Source organism: Phoca vitulina, unplaced genomic scaffold (genome assembly GCF_004348235.1).
Source record: "Phoca vitulina isolate PV1807 unplaced genomic scaffold, GSC_HSeal_1.0 scaffold71, whole genome shotgun sequence".
Taxonomy (NCBI): domain Eukaryota; kingdom Metazoa; phylum Chordata; class Mammalia; order Carnivora; family Phocidae; genus Phoca; species Phoca vitulina.
Window position 1 is genome coordinate 2,382,704 of NW_022589774.1, and position 17,755 is coordinate 2,400,458.

At 43.1% G+C, this 17,755-nt stretch overlaps 1 protein-coding gene across 1 annotated transcript in view; it reads left to right on the forward strand.

The window, feature by feature from the left end:
• Positions 1–17,755, forward strand: part of HHAT (hedgehog acyltransferase) — a 333,533-nt gene that overhangs the window by 80,859 nt on the left and 234,919 nt on the right. Inside the window, exons 6-7 of the mRNA XM_032393120.1 lie at positions 1,870–2,085; positions 10,128–10,299. Of these exons, the coding sequence (XP_032249011.1) occupies positions 1,870–2,085; positions 10,128–10,299 (388 nt within the window). The remainder of the gene's footprint in view (positions 1–1,869; positions 2,086–10,127; positions 10,300–17,755) is intronic.

Sequence of the window (17,755 nt, forward strand, 5' to 3'; positions counted from 1 at the left end):
CGAGTCTCAATTTCATCAGTTCGAAAATGGAAGTAACAGGTGCTCTGACTTCCTCACGGAGTTGTTCTGAGCCTCCTTTAAGATGATATCTGTTAAGTGATTTTGTAAAAATTGTAGCCTTTTGAAAATTCACTTATTTTTTCTGTTATACTATCTTAATTTTCTTCACTCTCACCAACAGATTGGGGCTAACACTAAACACATATGTTAAAATCCGGACTTAAAGAAGTAGGGGAACAGCTCCATCTTCCCACAGTGATTAACCAGGTGATCACTTAAATACATGTGCTTGAAAATAGATCTGCAATACAAATAAAAAGGAATTCATACCTAACTTTTAGGGGACCTGGCAAATGTGCGAAACAGACTCCAGTGGTAATTATCATTTGTTTGGGGATAGTTAGTATCAGTTATGGATGTTGGCGGTGAATAAGCATTCCATTTTTTATGCAGACTAAAGATTGGAAAAATACTGCCCAACGGGAACAGATGACCAGAAACTAGTTGCTTTTGGTTTTCATGCTTTTGCACAAGTATTTCTCTCAGTCTTTCTTGGTGGCTGCTGAAGTCCCGGGCATGGAATAGAAACTCTTAAAAAAAAACAAAAACAAAAACAAAACAAAACAAAACAAAAAAAACCAGAAACTCTTCAATGCTCAGTTTTTCTGTGGAAAGCCCTAAAAGTACCCCCATGCATCACATTCACTGTTCCTTCCTTTGTCCCAATTTTCTATCTTGATTTCCCATAAATTGTTCTTCTCCTTAAAAAAGCAATACATATGTGTTATGGACAATATAGAAGAATAAAGATTATAGAATGACCCATAATTTTACTCCCCCTTGTACTGTTAAGATTTTTAGTACATGTGTGTTATTTCTTTTTTCATGTTGCATTGTAATTGTATACTTCCATACCTATCTCCTGTACAGAATTCAGATACATCGAGGGCAGGGACTATTTTTCTTGACTGTGTTTCTAAAGCTTCTTTGGAAATAGTCCTCAACTACAGTGGAGCCAAATGAATAACAGAAGAGCAAAAGGAACAATACGTTGAAGTCAGGAGTCTTGTGTGACATTTATTTTTTTTTTTAAAGATTTATTTATTTATTTATTAGAGAGAGAGAGAGAGCATGAGATGGGGGAAGCTCAGAGGGAAAAGCAGACTCCCCGCCGAGCAGGGAGCCCGATGTGGGACTCGATCCCGGGACTCCAGGATCATGACCCGAGCCGAAGGCAGTCGCTCAACCAACTGAGCCACCCAGGCGCGTGTGACATTTATAAGCCTCTCTTTTGCCTTCCGAATTGTTGGGGGAACTGTCAGAGTACCCACTGGTGTATTCCTGGAAGCCATATATATATATTTTTAAAAGACTTTATTTATTTGACAGAGAGAGACACAGTGAGAGAGGGAACACAAGCAGGGGGAGTGGGAGAGGGAGAAGCAGGCTTCCCGCTGAGCAGGGAGCCCGATGCGGGGCTCGATCCCAGGACCCTGGGATCATGACCTGAGCCGAAGGCAGACGCTTAACGAGTGAGCCACCCAGGCGCCCCCGGAAGCCATATTTTTAAGTGCACACCAAAAACTGCACATCCATGTCTGGATGAATCTGAGAGATGCATCGCCAGGAGAACTTTCATTATAGCGCATCAGGCCTCATGCTTCGTGGATGGGTGGTGTTAGAGACACTCCACTGCCCACTGCTCATTAACCACTTGTTTGATCACCAGGGAGACTTACCCGCTGCTCCTTGGTTCTCAGTTCCCTTTATGGGACAGCCACTCTACCTGCGGAAGCGGTCTCCTTCCCAGGGTCCTGGATGGTGTTCTCCTTGACGCTCAAGGGCTGTTCTCTTTTTGGGACTTTGCAGAGAGGCTGGTACCAGACAGAAAACGAGTACTACTTGCTGCAGTTCACGCTGACCGTGCGTTGCCTGTACTACACCAGCTTCAGCCTGGAGTTCTGCTGGCAGGAGATGCCCACCGGGAGCAACTTCTACTCCTTTCCCTGGCTGGTGGCCTATGTCTTCTATTACCCCGTCTTCCACAATGGGCCCATCCTCAGCTTCCCGGAGTTCATCGCAAAGGTAGAGCCCACTGGGGACTGGACTGGTATTCTGTAGATTAAACCTCTGTCCTTACTGGCCGTGGCCATCCACGAGACTCCTGAGGCTTTGCATTCAGGGGTTCCCACAGATTGAAAACCCGTGATTGTTGTAACTTCTTAAGAAATGAAATACTTAGGGGGAATAAGTATTTGAAATGAAGGTCGACCTGTCTCTTGTGCCTGTTGGCTCAAGGAACCGCCCCCGCCCCCGACTCTTTGGGGGGCTCTGGCAACCAGGATGAGTAACTGGGCGCAGCAAGGAACTTAGGGATGGGTATCCACTGCCGAGAAGTCCCAGGGAAAGAAAAAATTGGATTGTGATGGTATTACTTGGAAAAGTAGAAAGGGAAACTGTCTAAGCTGTTGGTTGGCAAATACCATGTTGTCTTTTATTGTCACAGACTGCTTAAGAAATAACTCTGTCATCACCTGAGAATTGTTCAGGGTGACCTAGATGAGACAACAGAGCAGAGTTGGAGAGAGTTGGATGGTAGTGGTGTGTTTCGGGGTCCAAGTGCCTGTTTCTGCCCTGGACCCGGCTTCCCTTCAGCCTTGTCTGAAGCTCCTGTCAAGCTGCCTTCGTCATTCCCACCTCCCTTCCCCTCCTACTTAGGATTTTTGCTCTCGTCCCACAGCCAGCCTCATGGAACATGTTTAGGAAGTCAATCAAGTTTTAGTCATCGATAATACCTAAAACCTGTGTTTCTCGAGGGACAGTTCTACCGCCTACCACCAAAATACAACAGTCTCGGTGGAGGTGGGGAATAACAACACCTGTGCGCACACAGCACGCAGCACACGCCCGTGCACAGCACACACATGCATGCACACGTGTACACACATACACACACACGCTCCTGGAATGAGTTCAAAGTGCAGCGCCAGGAGCAGCGCTGCATATTTTCAAAGGGCAGTATGGAAGGTGCCCCCTGGAAAAGTAGCAGGGTTCTTAGAAATCCCATATTCTGTCTTAAAAATCCCACACAGTTATTCATTGTTCTCAAAAGTGTATTTCATTATACACGTTTATATTGTATATTTATCTCTACATTATGTTAATGTGTATACACATACACTTGTATATTTCATTATACACGTAACAAGAATGTGCAGTTTTAAAATTGCCAATTAAATTATTTAACTTTTTTTTCCTCCATAAATCTTCAAGTGAAATTGATATTCTGGGCAGATATGTGTTTAGCATATGGTTTCTCATGCCTCAGTTTAGGTTACATGGGATCATTCTTCTGTCCTGAGCAATTTGAAGTTCATGTTTGAAAATTATGTGTAAGATTATTGTGTAGAAGACAGGTGGTTAGTGATGGCAGCTGATTTCTAACTCAGCGGTTCTCAAAGTGTGGTCTTTGGACCAGCAACAGAAGGATCAACTGGGAACTTGTTAGAAACGCAAATTCTTGGGCCCCACCTCAGATCTGATTCAGACACTTTGGGGTGGGGCCCAGCAATGTGATTTAATAGGCCTTCCAGGTGATTCTGCTGCCTGCTAGAGGTTGAGAACTACTGTCCTGAGTTCTTTGGCCGATTTGGGGGCTGGAGGCTGGGGATGACCAGGCTTCTTCCTGTAGGGACTCAGGTATGGAGACTCTGGTTGCATCTCTGTCTTACCTCTCTCTTTTTCACTCCTTTCAAAATGGGAGCACTTGCTAAAAGCAGAGAACTCAGAAGGCAAATTGGAACCTTTCTCTGTGGTCTGGGCAGATTCATAGGAAAGTCAGTCTAGAAAAGGCAAAATGTTTAGTAAGCTGCTGTGCAGATAAAGGCAGCCATGAGGTTTCTGCAGTTACAGAAAGTCTTATGGGGCACTGACCCCCTTTGAGAAAAATGGGTCTTAAAGGGGAGCAGTTAGCTAGGGAGCTAAGCCAGGAGTGAAAGAATTCCTTCAGGGAGGCCATGAAGGAAGAGGTTGCTAGGAGGGGGAAGAAAGCCAACTGGAAGAACTTATAAGCAATGTTTGCTCTGAACGAGTGTGTGAGTGAATGAATAAATATAACATGAAATGGTAATACTGAAATTCATGGTTCTTAGGTTGTCCGGTCAATGAGAGCCAGAGAATGAGGCTCTGCCACCAGGGGGCAGCAGAGCCCCACTGTGGAAACCAAGCAGAAGGGCAGACTCCGGTTGATAAAATGACGGTATTAGGGTTACCTTGGGGAGAATGTATCTTTCACCCAATTTTTTTTAGTATGTAAATTGCATACACAAGATGAGGGAAGCATAGAAGAGGTGTGAAGTAAGGCATGTGAAATTTGCACACTGATCATGAGCAGGTAAAAATTTGCCTGTTAAAAGGCCACAGTGCCTTAACTTGAAGGCCATGTCAGATGGCATTCAGAGTTTCAGGAACATGTGCCCCGTTTATCTTTCTCCTGTGGTCTGTGGAACTCAGATACTGAGCTAGGGGTGATGCCAGAGGACGGGGTGGCTGGGGGGCAGGTTTAATCAGCAGAGACACTTACACATGAGGCTTATTTATTCACTTAGCTTGGAGCCTGGGCCACCACATCTTACTCTGAGCAGGTTGAATTGTGCAGTGGGGTCTGGTGTGGGAGAGGACTCTGGTGAGGCAGAGTGTGGTAGGACCAGGGGGCTTTTCCTTACTGAGGGCTATGCTCCTACCCCCCGTGGATGAGCCAGTGCTCAAACACTTAGCTTGCATGGTGGCTAAGAGCAAAGACCCTGGAGCCCAACCCTATTGTCATTGTCACAGGGTTTGAATTCCTGCTTCGCTCTGGCTTGAGAGCATTTGGTGAATTAGTTACCTTATTTGTGACTCCTGTTCCCTTATCAGTGAAATGGGAAGGATAATAGTACCTCCCTCTTAGGACTGTTGTAAGGATTAACTGATTTCGTATAGGTAACATGGCTTCACATGTAAATGCTGTGAAGCGTTAACATTACAGTTGTTGTTGTTTGCCGGAAGCAGGTGGCAATTCCGGGGGAAGTTGTTGGAGGAGGTCGTGGAGAGGCTGTGACTGCTGGTTGACCCACAAGCTGAGCCCAGGCAATCGGAGGCTCCTCACGCCTTCCCCTGTCCTTAGAATGTGCATTCCGTCTGCCATTCCTCACCACGAGCTATTTCAAGGGCACAGCCTTGAGAGAGTAAAGTGTCATTGAGACCCTCTGGACTGAATATGTGACCGGACCCGGTTAAGGCCTCTACATAAACTTTTAAGATTTGGTAGGCGGGGGTGGAGATCTTGAAGCCACTCGAGACCAGCCTTGTATGTAAGTTCCTCTGCTCATCACACCTGCCACCTACCAATCTGGAGTGCTCTGCCTCTTCGTTCTCTCCCTGCCCTTCACGTAGAGGGGCCCGTTTCGGATTTTACCCCAGGAAGCTCCTGAGGTTGGGAACTAACATAGGTTTAGGCCAGAACCAAGACCTGGGGTGTCCCGTCACATAGGTGGGCACAGCAGCAGGGGATCCTGGGCGGTGGCCATTCTTGGCCTCAGAAGGGACCAGTGTGTTGATTCTGTCTCTTCAGGAGAGAGACACAGGTGGTTGCTGCAGGTGCCAGGGGGGGGCAAGAGCTGGGCAGGCAGACAGTGTTCCAGATGTGCCAATCTGGGTTTGGGGCGGGCTCTGGCTCCAGAGACCACCTGGAGTAATACAGACTGTAAACGTAACACCAACCGAGCACCTGCTCCGAGCCAGACTTGACATGTGCTAACTCCTTCATCCTCACAGCCACTGGAGAAGAGAGATACTCTTGTTACCACCACTTTACAGATGGTAACACAGAGGCAAAGAGAGGCTCATAGAATGCACATCAGGGTGGAAGGAATACAGATGTGGGGCTGGCTGCCCAATTGGAGTTAGAGATGCAGTGTGGCCTGGTGGACATCTGGGTCTGGAGGCTCAAGCTGGCTGGAGCAGGTCCCAGGCCTGCAGCAGCTGCACCAGCTGCGGGTGCCACTTGCTGTTGTGGCAGAGCTGGGGGGATTCCCACCGGCCGTGGTCTGGATGCCTGGGGAGGAGGGGGGGTGCTAGTACAGAAGGCTTTGTTGGGAGTAGGTAGGGTCTGTGACCATGGGTTGCAGAGATGCTCCTCCATCACAAAGGATAAGACTCCTGGCTACAGTGCCCTTGACCCAAGTGTAGAGGTGGGAGCAGAGTCGGCACAGTCGAACCCGGGCTCCAGGGAAGCCTTTTGTTTGGTGCTCTTAAACATCCGTATGATTAGTGTGTGGAGGGAAAGAACCTTTCATCTTTGAGAACTGTCATCTTTAATCATCAGACTATCTTTGAAAGGCTTCGATATTCCTTTTTATGCAATTTGCATGAAATGAGGTTTTGAAATATAATGTGTTTTAAAATGCACTTTGCAGATGAGTTAATGGGTATTTTTTAGTGGAGCCTTAACTAAAAATTCCCATTGATGGCAGTTTCCAATGGTCTGAAGGTTGGCACTCCCCGAGGTTTGAGATATCTCAAATGAAATGCTTGCACGCAGAGAAGAGAACAACTCTGCTCATTAGGTGAGCTGTGTATGGCATATCTTTTATTCCTGCTGGATCGACAAGGGACAAATGCTGAATTTTTTAAATAAAAGGGAGTCAACTGGATTGAAGGTATAAATGGACTGTAATCATATGACTCTAAAGAAAGATGAATAACCATTTTTTTAAGTACAAGCAAATAGAATTAAAAAAAACTGGATTGTTCTCCTTCTCCTGTATTCACTTGTATGATTAAGGGAGACAATTCTGTTACCCTGAATGAGGTGGCATCCGGCATCAAAGAGAGGGCATTGCAGAGAAAAGTCCAGCGCTTCTGGTCCAGTGGTGACACATAATTATATGTTATTAAACCGGGTACAGAAGTTTTGCCCTGGGGAGAGTAGATAAGCCGTTATTGGGGAGCCAATCAGCCACAAAAGGCACTTCATGTTTCTCCTTAATTACAGATATTTGTGTCATTTTAGACTGCACATTGTTTGGGGAAGCGAAGGCAGGCCTCTGAACTGAACTTGAATGGCAATTGCCTGGAGCTAAAAGGTGATTGGGTAGACATGTTTTCCTGATTGCCTGGTGGGGCTCCCCTCCCACCCAGCTGCTTTTCTGCTCCCAGGGCTGGGGCTGCATCCCCAGGGATGCTCTGCGGCCTCAGGTACAGGTCTGGTCTTCAGGAGACCAGAGCTTGGGGTGGGCTTACGCTCAGGGGTCTACAGGCCACGTGCAGAGTTGCTTATTTAGCAACTGGAGACATTCTGTTGTATGAAGATTGTGTTCTGTCCACACTGGTTGTGAGACCATTATCACATTCAGCTGGGGACTTGCTTCCCTCCAAGAGTGTGGCACCAAGAAAGGCCCACCTGTGGTCTGGAATGGTTTGGGTGCCTCTTCATGTCTCAGCTTAGCCAATGGCCTTGGTGTGAACTCCTCCGGTCTCCACAGACCAATGGACACTGTGTTCATAATTGTTCCTTCATATGCTGATGGCAGTGAGGTCAAAGTAAATTTGCTTTAGAGAGCTGGAAAAGAATGAACAAAGAGGACCTCAGTATACAGGTAAGAAAATCAACCACTGAGGTGGGAAGTTGAGGAGAAATAAAGATGGGTCCATTGTAGGAGAGCGAGCAGAATATTTACCCGTAGAGGATGCCGGGCTGCCCAGGAGAGATCCTGAAGCTAGATATTTTTTAGAAGTGTGAAGAAGTAGAAGACCTTGCCTCATCCACAGAGAGGACCCAGCTCTTCACAATATCGTGAAGTTCCATTACTTTCCCCTTATTATAAAAATAACCAATGGTCAAAAGCAATCTAAAAATCTTACCAAAAAGAATACAATCACTGTTGCCATTTTGGTGTGTATCTTTCCAGTCTTTCATTATTTATACACATTGAAAAAAGTAGTTTTCATGGCTGCATAATATTGATGTGCACTCATGCATTTGACCAACCTCCCACAGCTGGACATTTGGGTTATTTCCTTTTCTTCTCAGTTCAGTAACAGACGTGAATGATTGGGCAGGTAGGCATCTCTGCATTGAGGCTTTACCCATCCATTGGCCTACAGATCCACTGCTGTAGATTCTGTACGGTCTCGAAGAGCATGCACACTTAAGGTATGCATTCAAATGAAAACCACCCTCAGTTTATGCCTGGAAAGGGATGTGCATTGGGTCAAGTAGTTCAGCTGCGATTGCAGTTGGCTGTGATCTGTGTGGGTCTGCAAAGCCCTGATATGCCCAGTCTTCCTTCTGGGAACACCCTTCCCAGGTGACCTGGTGGATCCCTCCCCGCAGTGACTGTTGCTTCTAACAAGGCAGGTTGGTATGGCTGGGCAAAATGCCTTCCTAAGGCCGACTGCGGAAAGTGAATGGAGAAAGGAAATTCCTGTTAGTTTAATCAATTTACATGAAAAAATATTAAGCCAACGAGCTTTCCTTGGTGTAGCTACCCACGCAGATGGCAAAAGGGAGCAAAGCCCTTTGTGCAGGTTATCGTGATGCCACTGAGCCAGCCAGAATTTCTGAAGCTGGCGTCTTGCGCTGAGAGGACAGTTTGAGAAAGTGGTAGAATGTATGGTCAAAATGGAATAAAAATAACTCCCCTGGCATGCAGATCTCCCTTCCTCTCTGAGGGTAGTGCCTATCGCTCCTGGCTGCAGCAGGACCCCCTGTGCCTTTGACGTTCAAGGCCGTGGAAGCCCAAGAGGCCCTAGGCATGGGCCCTTCCTCTTCGGGTAGTGTCTGGAGCCCAGACCGTCAAAAGCTAAATCAAGTCCATTTCTTCTGCCAGCCAATGTTTGCGGATTCAACGTCATCATTTATACATTAGCTTCACCTCTGCATTACAAGGTGGGCTTCAGTCTAATAAAATCTTGTCAGAGTGGGACCCAGAATACTCTCGTGCTCTCTCCTGTGTTTGTGTGTTTGTCTAGTGGTGTACAGATGAAATTGAATTCACACACATTTTATAATGTGCTTATGCATTTCAGCATCTATGTGTTTTAAACTATTTTGCATCCCTAAACAGCGGGCAATGAGGCAAGACCCAGAATCCAGCTACTGTGATCAAATTGGTTCTGTGCTGTCCATACATGTTGAGTGAACTCTCAGGAGTCTGTCTGTGTCCATGAATAATCCAAACGTCCTTCTCTCACCTTTGGTGTTTGGTTCTGACCTGTGTCCTAATTCTGCCCCGTAGCTGGTAGCCTGGGATGCCATGAGGGAAGAATGTGAAGAAGGCGTAGTAGGAGACATGTAACCTACCAGATACTAACTACCAATTAGCCAGTGCTTTTTATATGCCGGGTGCTGTGCTTAGTACTTCATATATGTTATCATATTTAGTTGTGACCATTTTTTTTTTTTCCACTTTACGTATGAGGGAACCTCAGAAATATTAAGTAACCTGCTCAGGATCACACAGCTGTGTGGTTTGTGCTAGAATCTGATCCCGATTCTGACTGCAAAGTCCGTGTTCCTAACTGTCACACCGCAGTGTCTGCTGAGCAGGAGACTTGTCCCACATACTGTCTCTGTTTGTGTTTATTCTGCCTTGTTTCAAAAACAACTTCAGGTAAGATGACACACCCACATCGAATTTTTCCCTTATCCTCAGGCTCTCTCATTCTCCCTTTCTCTTACCAGTTCTCTGCCCCTTCCTGACTTGGCCCTACTTTTACCAGCCTTCCATGTGGGTGGGTGATGGATGAAGACAGGCAGGGTGACACCTGAGTCCAAAGAGACCCCAAAGTCCTGAGGGAGAATACATCAAGCACTGCACTCCACCCCGGCTGTTTGCAGGGCTGTTGCTGGCGTGAAGGGATGCAGAACCCATCTTGGTTCTTGGCACGAGGCTAGCTCGTTGACCCCACCCGAGCTTGGGCATGACTTTTTCACCCGAGAATAATGAATAACTAACCCAACCCTCTTTGGGTAGATAGAGTAATAATGTTTGTGAGAAGTTTACTAGCAATACTGTATAGGGGACTCTTTGGAAGATTTAAAAAACGAAGGCACAATCTAATGACTTCTTTTGTTTCTACTTTAGATGCAGCGGCAAGAGGACTGCTCGCTGAAGTCCAACCTTTCCACCTTTGCCGTGGGGCTGGGTCGCCTCCTCTGCTATTGGTGGCTGGCCGAGCTGATGGTTCACCTCATGTACATGCACGCCATCTACAGCAGTGCCTCCCTCCTGAGGGCTGTCTCTTGTTGGACCTTAGGTAATTTGTGGCAATTACTGTCAATAGAACAAGCATCAGGAGGTAGCTTCAGACTGAGGCTGGACTGGGGCAGACAGGGTGTAGTTGCCTTGAGCAAACCCCCCCTTTGGTTTTTGATTTTTTTCCAACCTTGTTCCTGTGGTGGCCGAGATGATGCATGTGTGAGATGGATGGTGGCTGTGAGGGCCAGACTTTGTGGTCTGGGAAGTGAGGATGTAGGAATCCCTTTTCATAATGGAATCCTACTGAGCTTAGCGGGGCCTGCATCTTTATGGTATGGCCAGCACTACATTTGACAGGAGAGGGCAAGAGACGTGGGCAGGGGGGGCAGCCTTTGAAGCCCAAGACTGAGTTGTTCTGTGGTATTCTTTGTGGTTCTTGTATATGATAATAAGGAGAAGAATACGAGCTTTAGAGTGGGACAGACATGGGTTTGACTCTCAGCTCCACCAACCCCTGGCAGGTGGCCTTTGGCAGCTTACTCAACCTCTCTGCATCTTCGTCCTGTGAGATGAGCAGACTTGCTTCTGCAGGGTTGTCTTGAGGATTAAATGGAAGCATGCAGGTGAAGGGCTTGGTTCATACTGTCTGGGAGAGAGAATAAATGGTGTGTGCCTGTGTAAGTCCCTCTGTTGCCCCACTCCCTTTCTGGTCTGTGCATTTCTTTATATCTGCGAGTAGGTGGGATGGAAGTCCTCTCCTAAGCAGGACGCAGTCTCCAGTATAGGACTTATCTGTGGAGAAAGCACTGCTCTTTATTTCTCGGGCCAAAACAGCAGAGACCATGCCCCTTTCTGAACAAAAATCTCCTCGTTTCCTTGTTTGCTCTCCTTTTAAGAACTCCTGTGGTAGCTGAATTCAGCCTGTGGTCTGACCTCCAGCCTGTAACTCCAATGGGAAATGTGTGATCTTCCGGCCAGATTAAGCTGTTCCCTATGGAGGGCAAGAGTACAAGCCTGACTCCTTATCTGTTTGGTGATTTATAGATTTTTTAAAAAGTCTTGGTTGTCCTTGGTATCACACATGCTTAATCAGAATGTTTTCAAGGAAGATACCTTTTAGGATTGGAAAAATACTGAGTTGTTTTAATTACAGTCTCTTTTTTTCCCAAACAAGTCTTTTTTATAGTTGGGGGTAACTAAGACAAGGTTTAATGATATGTTTAGACAAACAGAATAGGAGGAAATGATGACATGCTAAATCAGATCCCAGTTGTACTGCATCCAAATTAAGAGACTATCAGTTTGAGTGATTTTAACTATGAATAACAGAAAGCACCACTTAAAATGGAGTTCAAACAATACGGAAAAGCTGTTATCTTCTAAGGTCAGCACCAGGGGGAGTAAATCCAGTGACTCAGAAAAGTCATCAATGATTCATTTGGGGATCTGTCATTCAGCTTAAGAATTAACCAGAATCCTAGAAGCCCTTTGTTTATATCGGCAACCCATCACCTTCTATCACCCTCTCCTGAGTTTTGGTTTTGTCATTCCCATTTTTTTAACTTAAAAAAAAAAATAGACTTTATTTTTAGAGCAGTTCTGGGTTTACAGAGGAATGGAGAGGAAAGTGCAGAGATTTCCCACATACTCCCTGACCCTCACACATGCATAGCCACCCCCACTAGCAACATCCCCACTAGGGCAGTGCGTTTGTCGTAACTGATGAACCTACGTCAACCCATCATTGTCACCTGAAGTCCATCATTTGCATTAGGATTTCCTCTTGGTGTTTGTTGTACAGTGGGTAGGTTTTGACAGATGTACAATGACATGTATCCACCACTATAATCTCGCAGAGTAGTTTCATAGCCCTGAAATTCCTCAGTGCTCTCTCTGTTTATCCCTCCCTCTTCTCTCACCCCTGGCAACCACTGATCTTCTTACCATCTCCATAGTTTTGCCTTTCCCAGAATGTCATGTAATTGGAATCTTGCAATATGTAACTTTTCCAAATTGACCTCTTTCACTTAATACTATTATGCAGTTAAGGTTTCTCCAAGTCTTTTCATGGCTTAATAGCTCATTTATTTTTAGTGCTGAATAATACATTGTCTAGAATGTACCGCAGTTTGCCCACTGAAAGACATCTTAGTTGCTTCTAGGTTTTACAATTATGAATAAATATGCTACAAACATCTGTGTGCAGGTTTTTGTGTGGATATGAGTTTTAAATTCCTTTGAATAGATATCAAAGAGTGCAAGTGCTGGATTGGATGGTAAGAGTATGTTTGTTTTTGTAAGAAACTGCCCCACAGTTTTCCAAAGTGGCTGTATCATTTTGCTTTCCCACCGGTAATGAATGAGTTCCTATCGCTCCACATTCTTGTCAGCATTTGGTGTTGTCACTGTGTTGGATTTTGGCTACTCTAATAGGTATGGAGTAGTATCTCATTGTTGTTGTAATTTGCAATTCTCCAGTGACATTCAATGTGGAGCATCTTTTCATATGCTTATTTGCCATCGATATATCTTTTCATGGTGTCTGTTCAGGTCTTTTGCCCATTTTTAAGTTGGATTTTTCATTTTTTTATTATTGAGTTTTAATGGTTCTTTGTGTATTTTAGATAACAGGACTTTATCAGATGTATCTTTTGCAAATATTTTCTCCTAGTCTGTGGCTTATCTTCTCATTCTATTGACAGTGTCTTTCACAGAACAAAAGTTAAAAAATTGATAAGCAAGTCCAGCTTATCACTTCCTTCCATCATGGATTACGCCCTTGGTGTTGTATCTAAAAAGTCATTGCCACATCCAGGGTCATCTAGATTTTCTCCTATGTTGTCTTCCAGGAGTTTTATAGTGTTGCACTTTACAGTTAGATCTATACTCCATTTTCAGTTAACTTTTGTGAAGGATGAAAAGTCTGTGTCTAGATTCATTCTTTTTTTTTTTTTTGGCATGTGGATGTCCAGTTGTTCCAGCACCATTTATTGAGGCTATCTTTGCTCACATTGTATTGCCTTTGCTCCTTTGTCAAAGATTGATCAACTCTATTGATGGAGGTCTATTTCTGGGCACTCTCCTCTGTTCTATTGATCTTTTTGTTTATTCTTTCACAGTGTCACCCTGTCTTGATTACTGTAGCTTTATAGTAATTCTTTAAGTCAGAGAGTGTCAGTCCTCTGACTTTACTTTTCTCCTTCAAAATTGTGTTCATTATTCTGGGTCTTTTACCTCTCCATATAAACTTTAGAATCAGTTTATTGATATCCACAAAATAACTTGCTAGGATTTTGATTTGGGTTGCATTGAATCTATAGATCAATTAGGGAAGAACTGATAACTTGACTATTGAATCTCTGAGCATGGGATACCTCTCCATTTAATTAGTTCTTTGTTTCAACAGAGTTTTATAGTTTTTTTTAATATATAGCTTGTACATATTTTTTAGATTATACCTAAATACTCATTTTTTTGGTGCTAATGCATATAGTATTGTTTTTGATTTCAAAAGTTTTTTTTTTTTTAAGACTTTTTATTTATTCATTTGAGAGAGAGGGAGCATGAGCAAGGGGGGAGGGCCAGAGGGAGAGGGAGAAGCAGACTCCTCACTGAGCAGAGAGCCCGACGTGGGGCTCGATCCCAGGACCATGGGATCATGACCTGAGCTGAAGGCAGACACTTAACCGACGGAGCCACCGAGGCGCCCCTGTTTTTAATTTCAAATTCCACGTGTTCACTGCTGGTATATATGAAAGTGATTGACTTTGGTATTTTAACCTTGTATCCTGCAACCTTGCTGCTATTGCTTATTAGTTCCAGGAGGTTTTGTTGTTGTCATTGTTGACTTTGGAATTTTCTGGACAAAAAATCATGTCATCTGCAAATAAAAATTTCCTCCTTCCTGAAGTGTATACCTTTTGTTTCATTTTATTCTCTTATTGTATTAGCTAGGACTGCCAGTATGATATTGAAAAGGAGTGATCAGAGAGGACATGCTTGCCTTTTTCCTTTTTTTTTCACTTATTTATTTTTATTATGTTAGTCACCATACAGTACATCATTAGTTTTTGATGTAGTGTTCCATGATTCATTATTTGCACATAATACCCAGTGCTCCATGCAATACGCGCCCTCCTTAATACCCATCACTAGGCTAACCCATTCCCCCCAGCCCCCAATCCCCTCTAAAACCCTCAGTTTGTTTCCCGGAGTCCTTAGTCTCTCATGATTTGTCTCCCCCTCCAATTTTCCCCCCTTCATTTTTCCTTCCTTTTCCTAATGTCCTCCATGCTATTCCTTATGTTCCACAAATAAGTGAAACCATACGATAATTGACTTTCTCTGCTTGACTTATTTCACTTAGCATAATCTCCTCCAGTCCCATCCGTGTTGATGTAAAAGTTGGGTATTCATCCTTTCTGGTGGCTGAGTAGTATTCCATTGTATATATGGACCACATCTTCTTTATCCATTCATCTGTTGAAGGGCATCTCGGCTCTTCCCACAGTTTTGCTATTGTGGACATTGCTGCTATGAACATTGGGGTGCATATGGCCCTTCTTTTCACTGCATCTGTGTCTTTGGGGTAAATACCCAGGAGTGTAATTGCTGGGTCATCGGGTAGCTCTATTTTTAATTTTTTGAGGAACCTCCACACTGTTTTCCAAAGTGACTATAACAACTTGCATTCCCACCAGCAGTGTAAGAGGGTTCCCCTTTCTCCACAACCTCTCCAACATTTGTTGTTTCTTGTCTTGTCAATTTTTGCCATTCTAACTGGTGTAAGGTGGCATCTCAACGTGGTTTTGATTTGAATTTCCCTGATGGCTAATGATGATGAACATCTTTCCATGCGTCTGTTAGCCATTTGTATGTCTTCTTTTGAGAAGTGTCTGTTCATGTCTTCTGCCCATTTTTTGACTTGATTATTTGTTTTTTGGGTGTTGAGTTTGAGAAGTTCTTTATAGATCTTGGATATCAGCCCTTTGTCTGTAGTGTCATTTGCAAAAATCTTCTCCAATTCTGTGGGTTGCTTCTTTGTTTTGTTGACTATTTCCTTTGCTGTGCAGAAGCTTTTTACCTTTTTTTTTTTAAGATTTTATTTATTTTTTGACAGAGAGAGACAGAGAGGGAACACAAGCAGGGGGAGTGGGAGAGGGAGAAGCAGGCTTCCCGCTGAGCAGGGAGCCTGATGTGGGGCTCAATCTGAGGTCCCCTCATGACCTGAGCCGAAGGCAGACGCTTAACGACTGAGCCACCCAGGTGCCCCAGAAGCTTTTTATCTTGATGAAGTCCCAAAAGTTCATTTTCGCTTGCCTTTTTCCTGATCTTAATGGGAAAGGTTCTAGTTTCTTACCATTAAATATAATGATAGCTGTAGGTTTTTTACAGATGCTTTTTATCAAGTTGAGGAAATTCTCCTCTATTCCTAGTTTGCTGAGAGTATTTATCATGAATGGGTGCTGGATTTTGTCAAATGTGTTTTTTGTTTGTTTGTTGTTGTTGTTGTTGGTTTTTTTGCATAAGTTGATATGATTATGTGTTTTTTCTTTTTTGGTCTGTTGATGTGATGAATTACATTGATTGATTTTTCAGATGTTGAACCAGCCTTCCATAGTTGGGATAAATCTTACTTGTCATGGTGTATAATTGTTCTTATACATTATTGGATTTGATTTGTTAATTCTTTTTATTATAATATTATTGACTATATTCCCTATGCTATACTTTACCTGTGACATATGTAGTAACTGAAATTTTGTACCTCTTAATCCCCTGATTTGCTAATACATCATCGAGGATTTATGCATCTACATACATTACAGATATTGGTCTATAGTTTTCTTGTAATGTCTTTGTCTGATTTGGGTGTTAGGATAATGCTGGCCTCATAGAATGAGTTAGGAAGTAGTCCCTCTATTTCTCTCTTCTGGAAGAGATTATAGAGTATTGGTATAATTTCTTCCTTAAATGTTTTCTGTTTTGGAAGGTTATTAATTATTGGGTCAATTTCTTTATAGATATAAGCCTATTCATATTATCTATTCCTGTGTGAATTGGCAGATTGTATCTTTCAAGGAATTGGTTTTTATCTAAGTTACTGAATTTGTGGGCATAGAGTTGTTCATAATATTGCTTTATTATCCTTTTGATCTTCATGGGTTCTGTAGTGATGTCCTCATTTTCATTCTCATATTAGTAATATGAGAATCTCCTTTTTTTCTTAACCTAGCTAAAGACTTACTGATATTATGGGTCTTTTCAAAGAACTAGCTTTTGGTTTTGTTGACATTTTTGTATTAATGTTTAATTTCACTGATGTCTGCTTTAATTTTTATTATTTCTTCTGCTTACTTTGTATTTAATTTACTCTTCTTTTTCTAGTTTCCTAAGATGGACACTTAGATTATTGATTTTAGATCTTTCTTCTCTTCTAATATATACATTTAATGTTATAAATTTACCTCTAAGCACTGTGTTTGCTGCATCCCATGAATTTTAATAAGTTATATTTTCCTTTTTGTTTAGTTCAAAGTATGTTTTAATTTTCTTGAGATTTCTTCTTTGAACCATGTGTTATTTAGAAGTGCATTTAATCTTCAAGGATTTTGAGATTTTTCCCAGCTATCTAATATTGATTTCTAGTTTAGTTCCACTGTAGTCTGAGAGCAGACATTGCATGATTTCTGTTATTTTAAATTTGTTGTTATGGCCCAGAATATGATCTATCTTGGTGAATGTTCCATGTGAACTTCAATATTGTACATGTTCAATACATGTTCAAATATTGAACATGTGAACTTGGTAAGAATGTGTATTTTGTTGTCGTTGGATGAAGTAGTCTATAGATGTTTATTCTGTCCAGTTGACTGATGGTGCTGTTAAGTTCAGCTATGTCCTTACTGATTTCCTGCCTGCTGGATCTGTCCATTTCTGATAGAGGGGTGTCAAAATCTCCAACTGTAAGGTTGGTATATATCTTGTTAGGTATATACACATTAAGGATTATTATATCTCCTTAAAGAAGTGACTCTTTTGTCATTATCATTATATAATGCTCCTCCTTATCCCTGATAATTTTCTTTGCTTGGAGGTCTGATGTGTTTGAAAATTAACATAGCTACTCCAGCTTTCTTTTGATTAATGTTAGCATGGTATATCTTTCTCCATCTCTTTACTTTTAATCTAAATGTGTCTTTATACTTAGAGTGTGTTTCTTTTAGACAATAAATATATAGGTGGGTCCTGTTTTTTGATTCACTCTGATAATCTTTGTATTTTATTTTTTTAAAGATTTTATGTATTCACTTGAGACACAGAGATAGAGATAGAGATAGAGAGAGAGCATGAGCAGGGAGAGAGGCAGAGGGAGAGGGAGAAGCAGGCTCCCCGCTGAGCCAGGAGCCCGACGCGGGGCTCGATCCCAGGACCTGGGATCATGACCTGAGCCGAAGGCAGACGCTTAACCATCTGAGCCACCCAGGCACCCCAATCTTTGTATTTTAATTGGT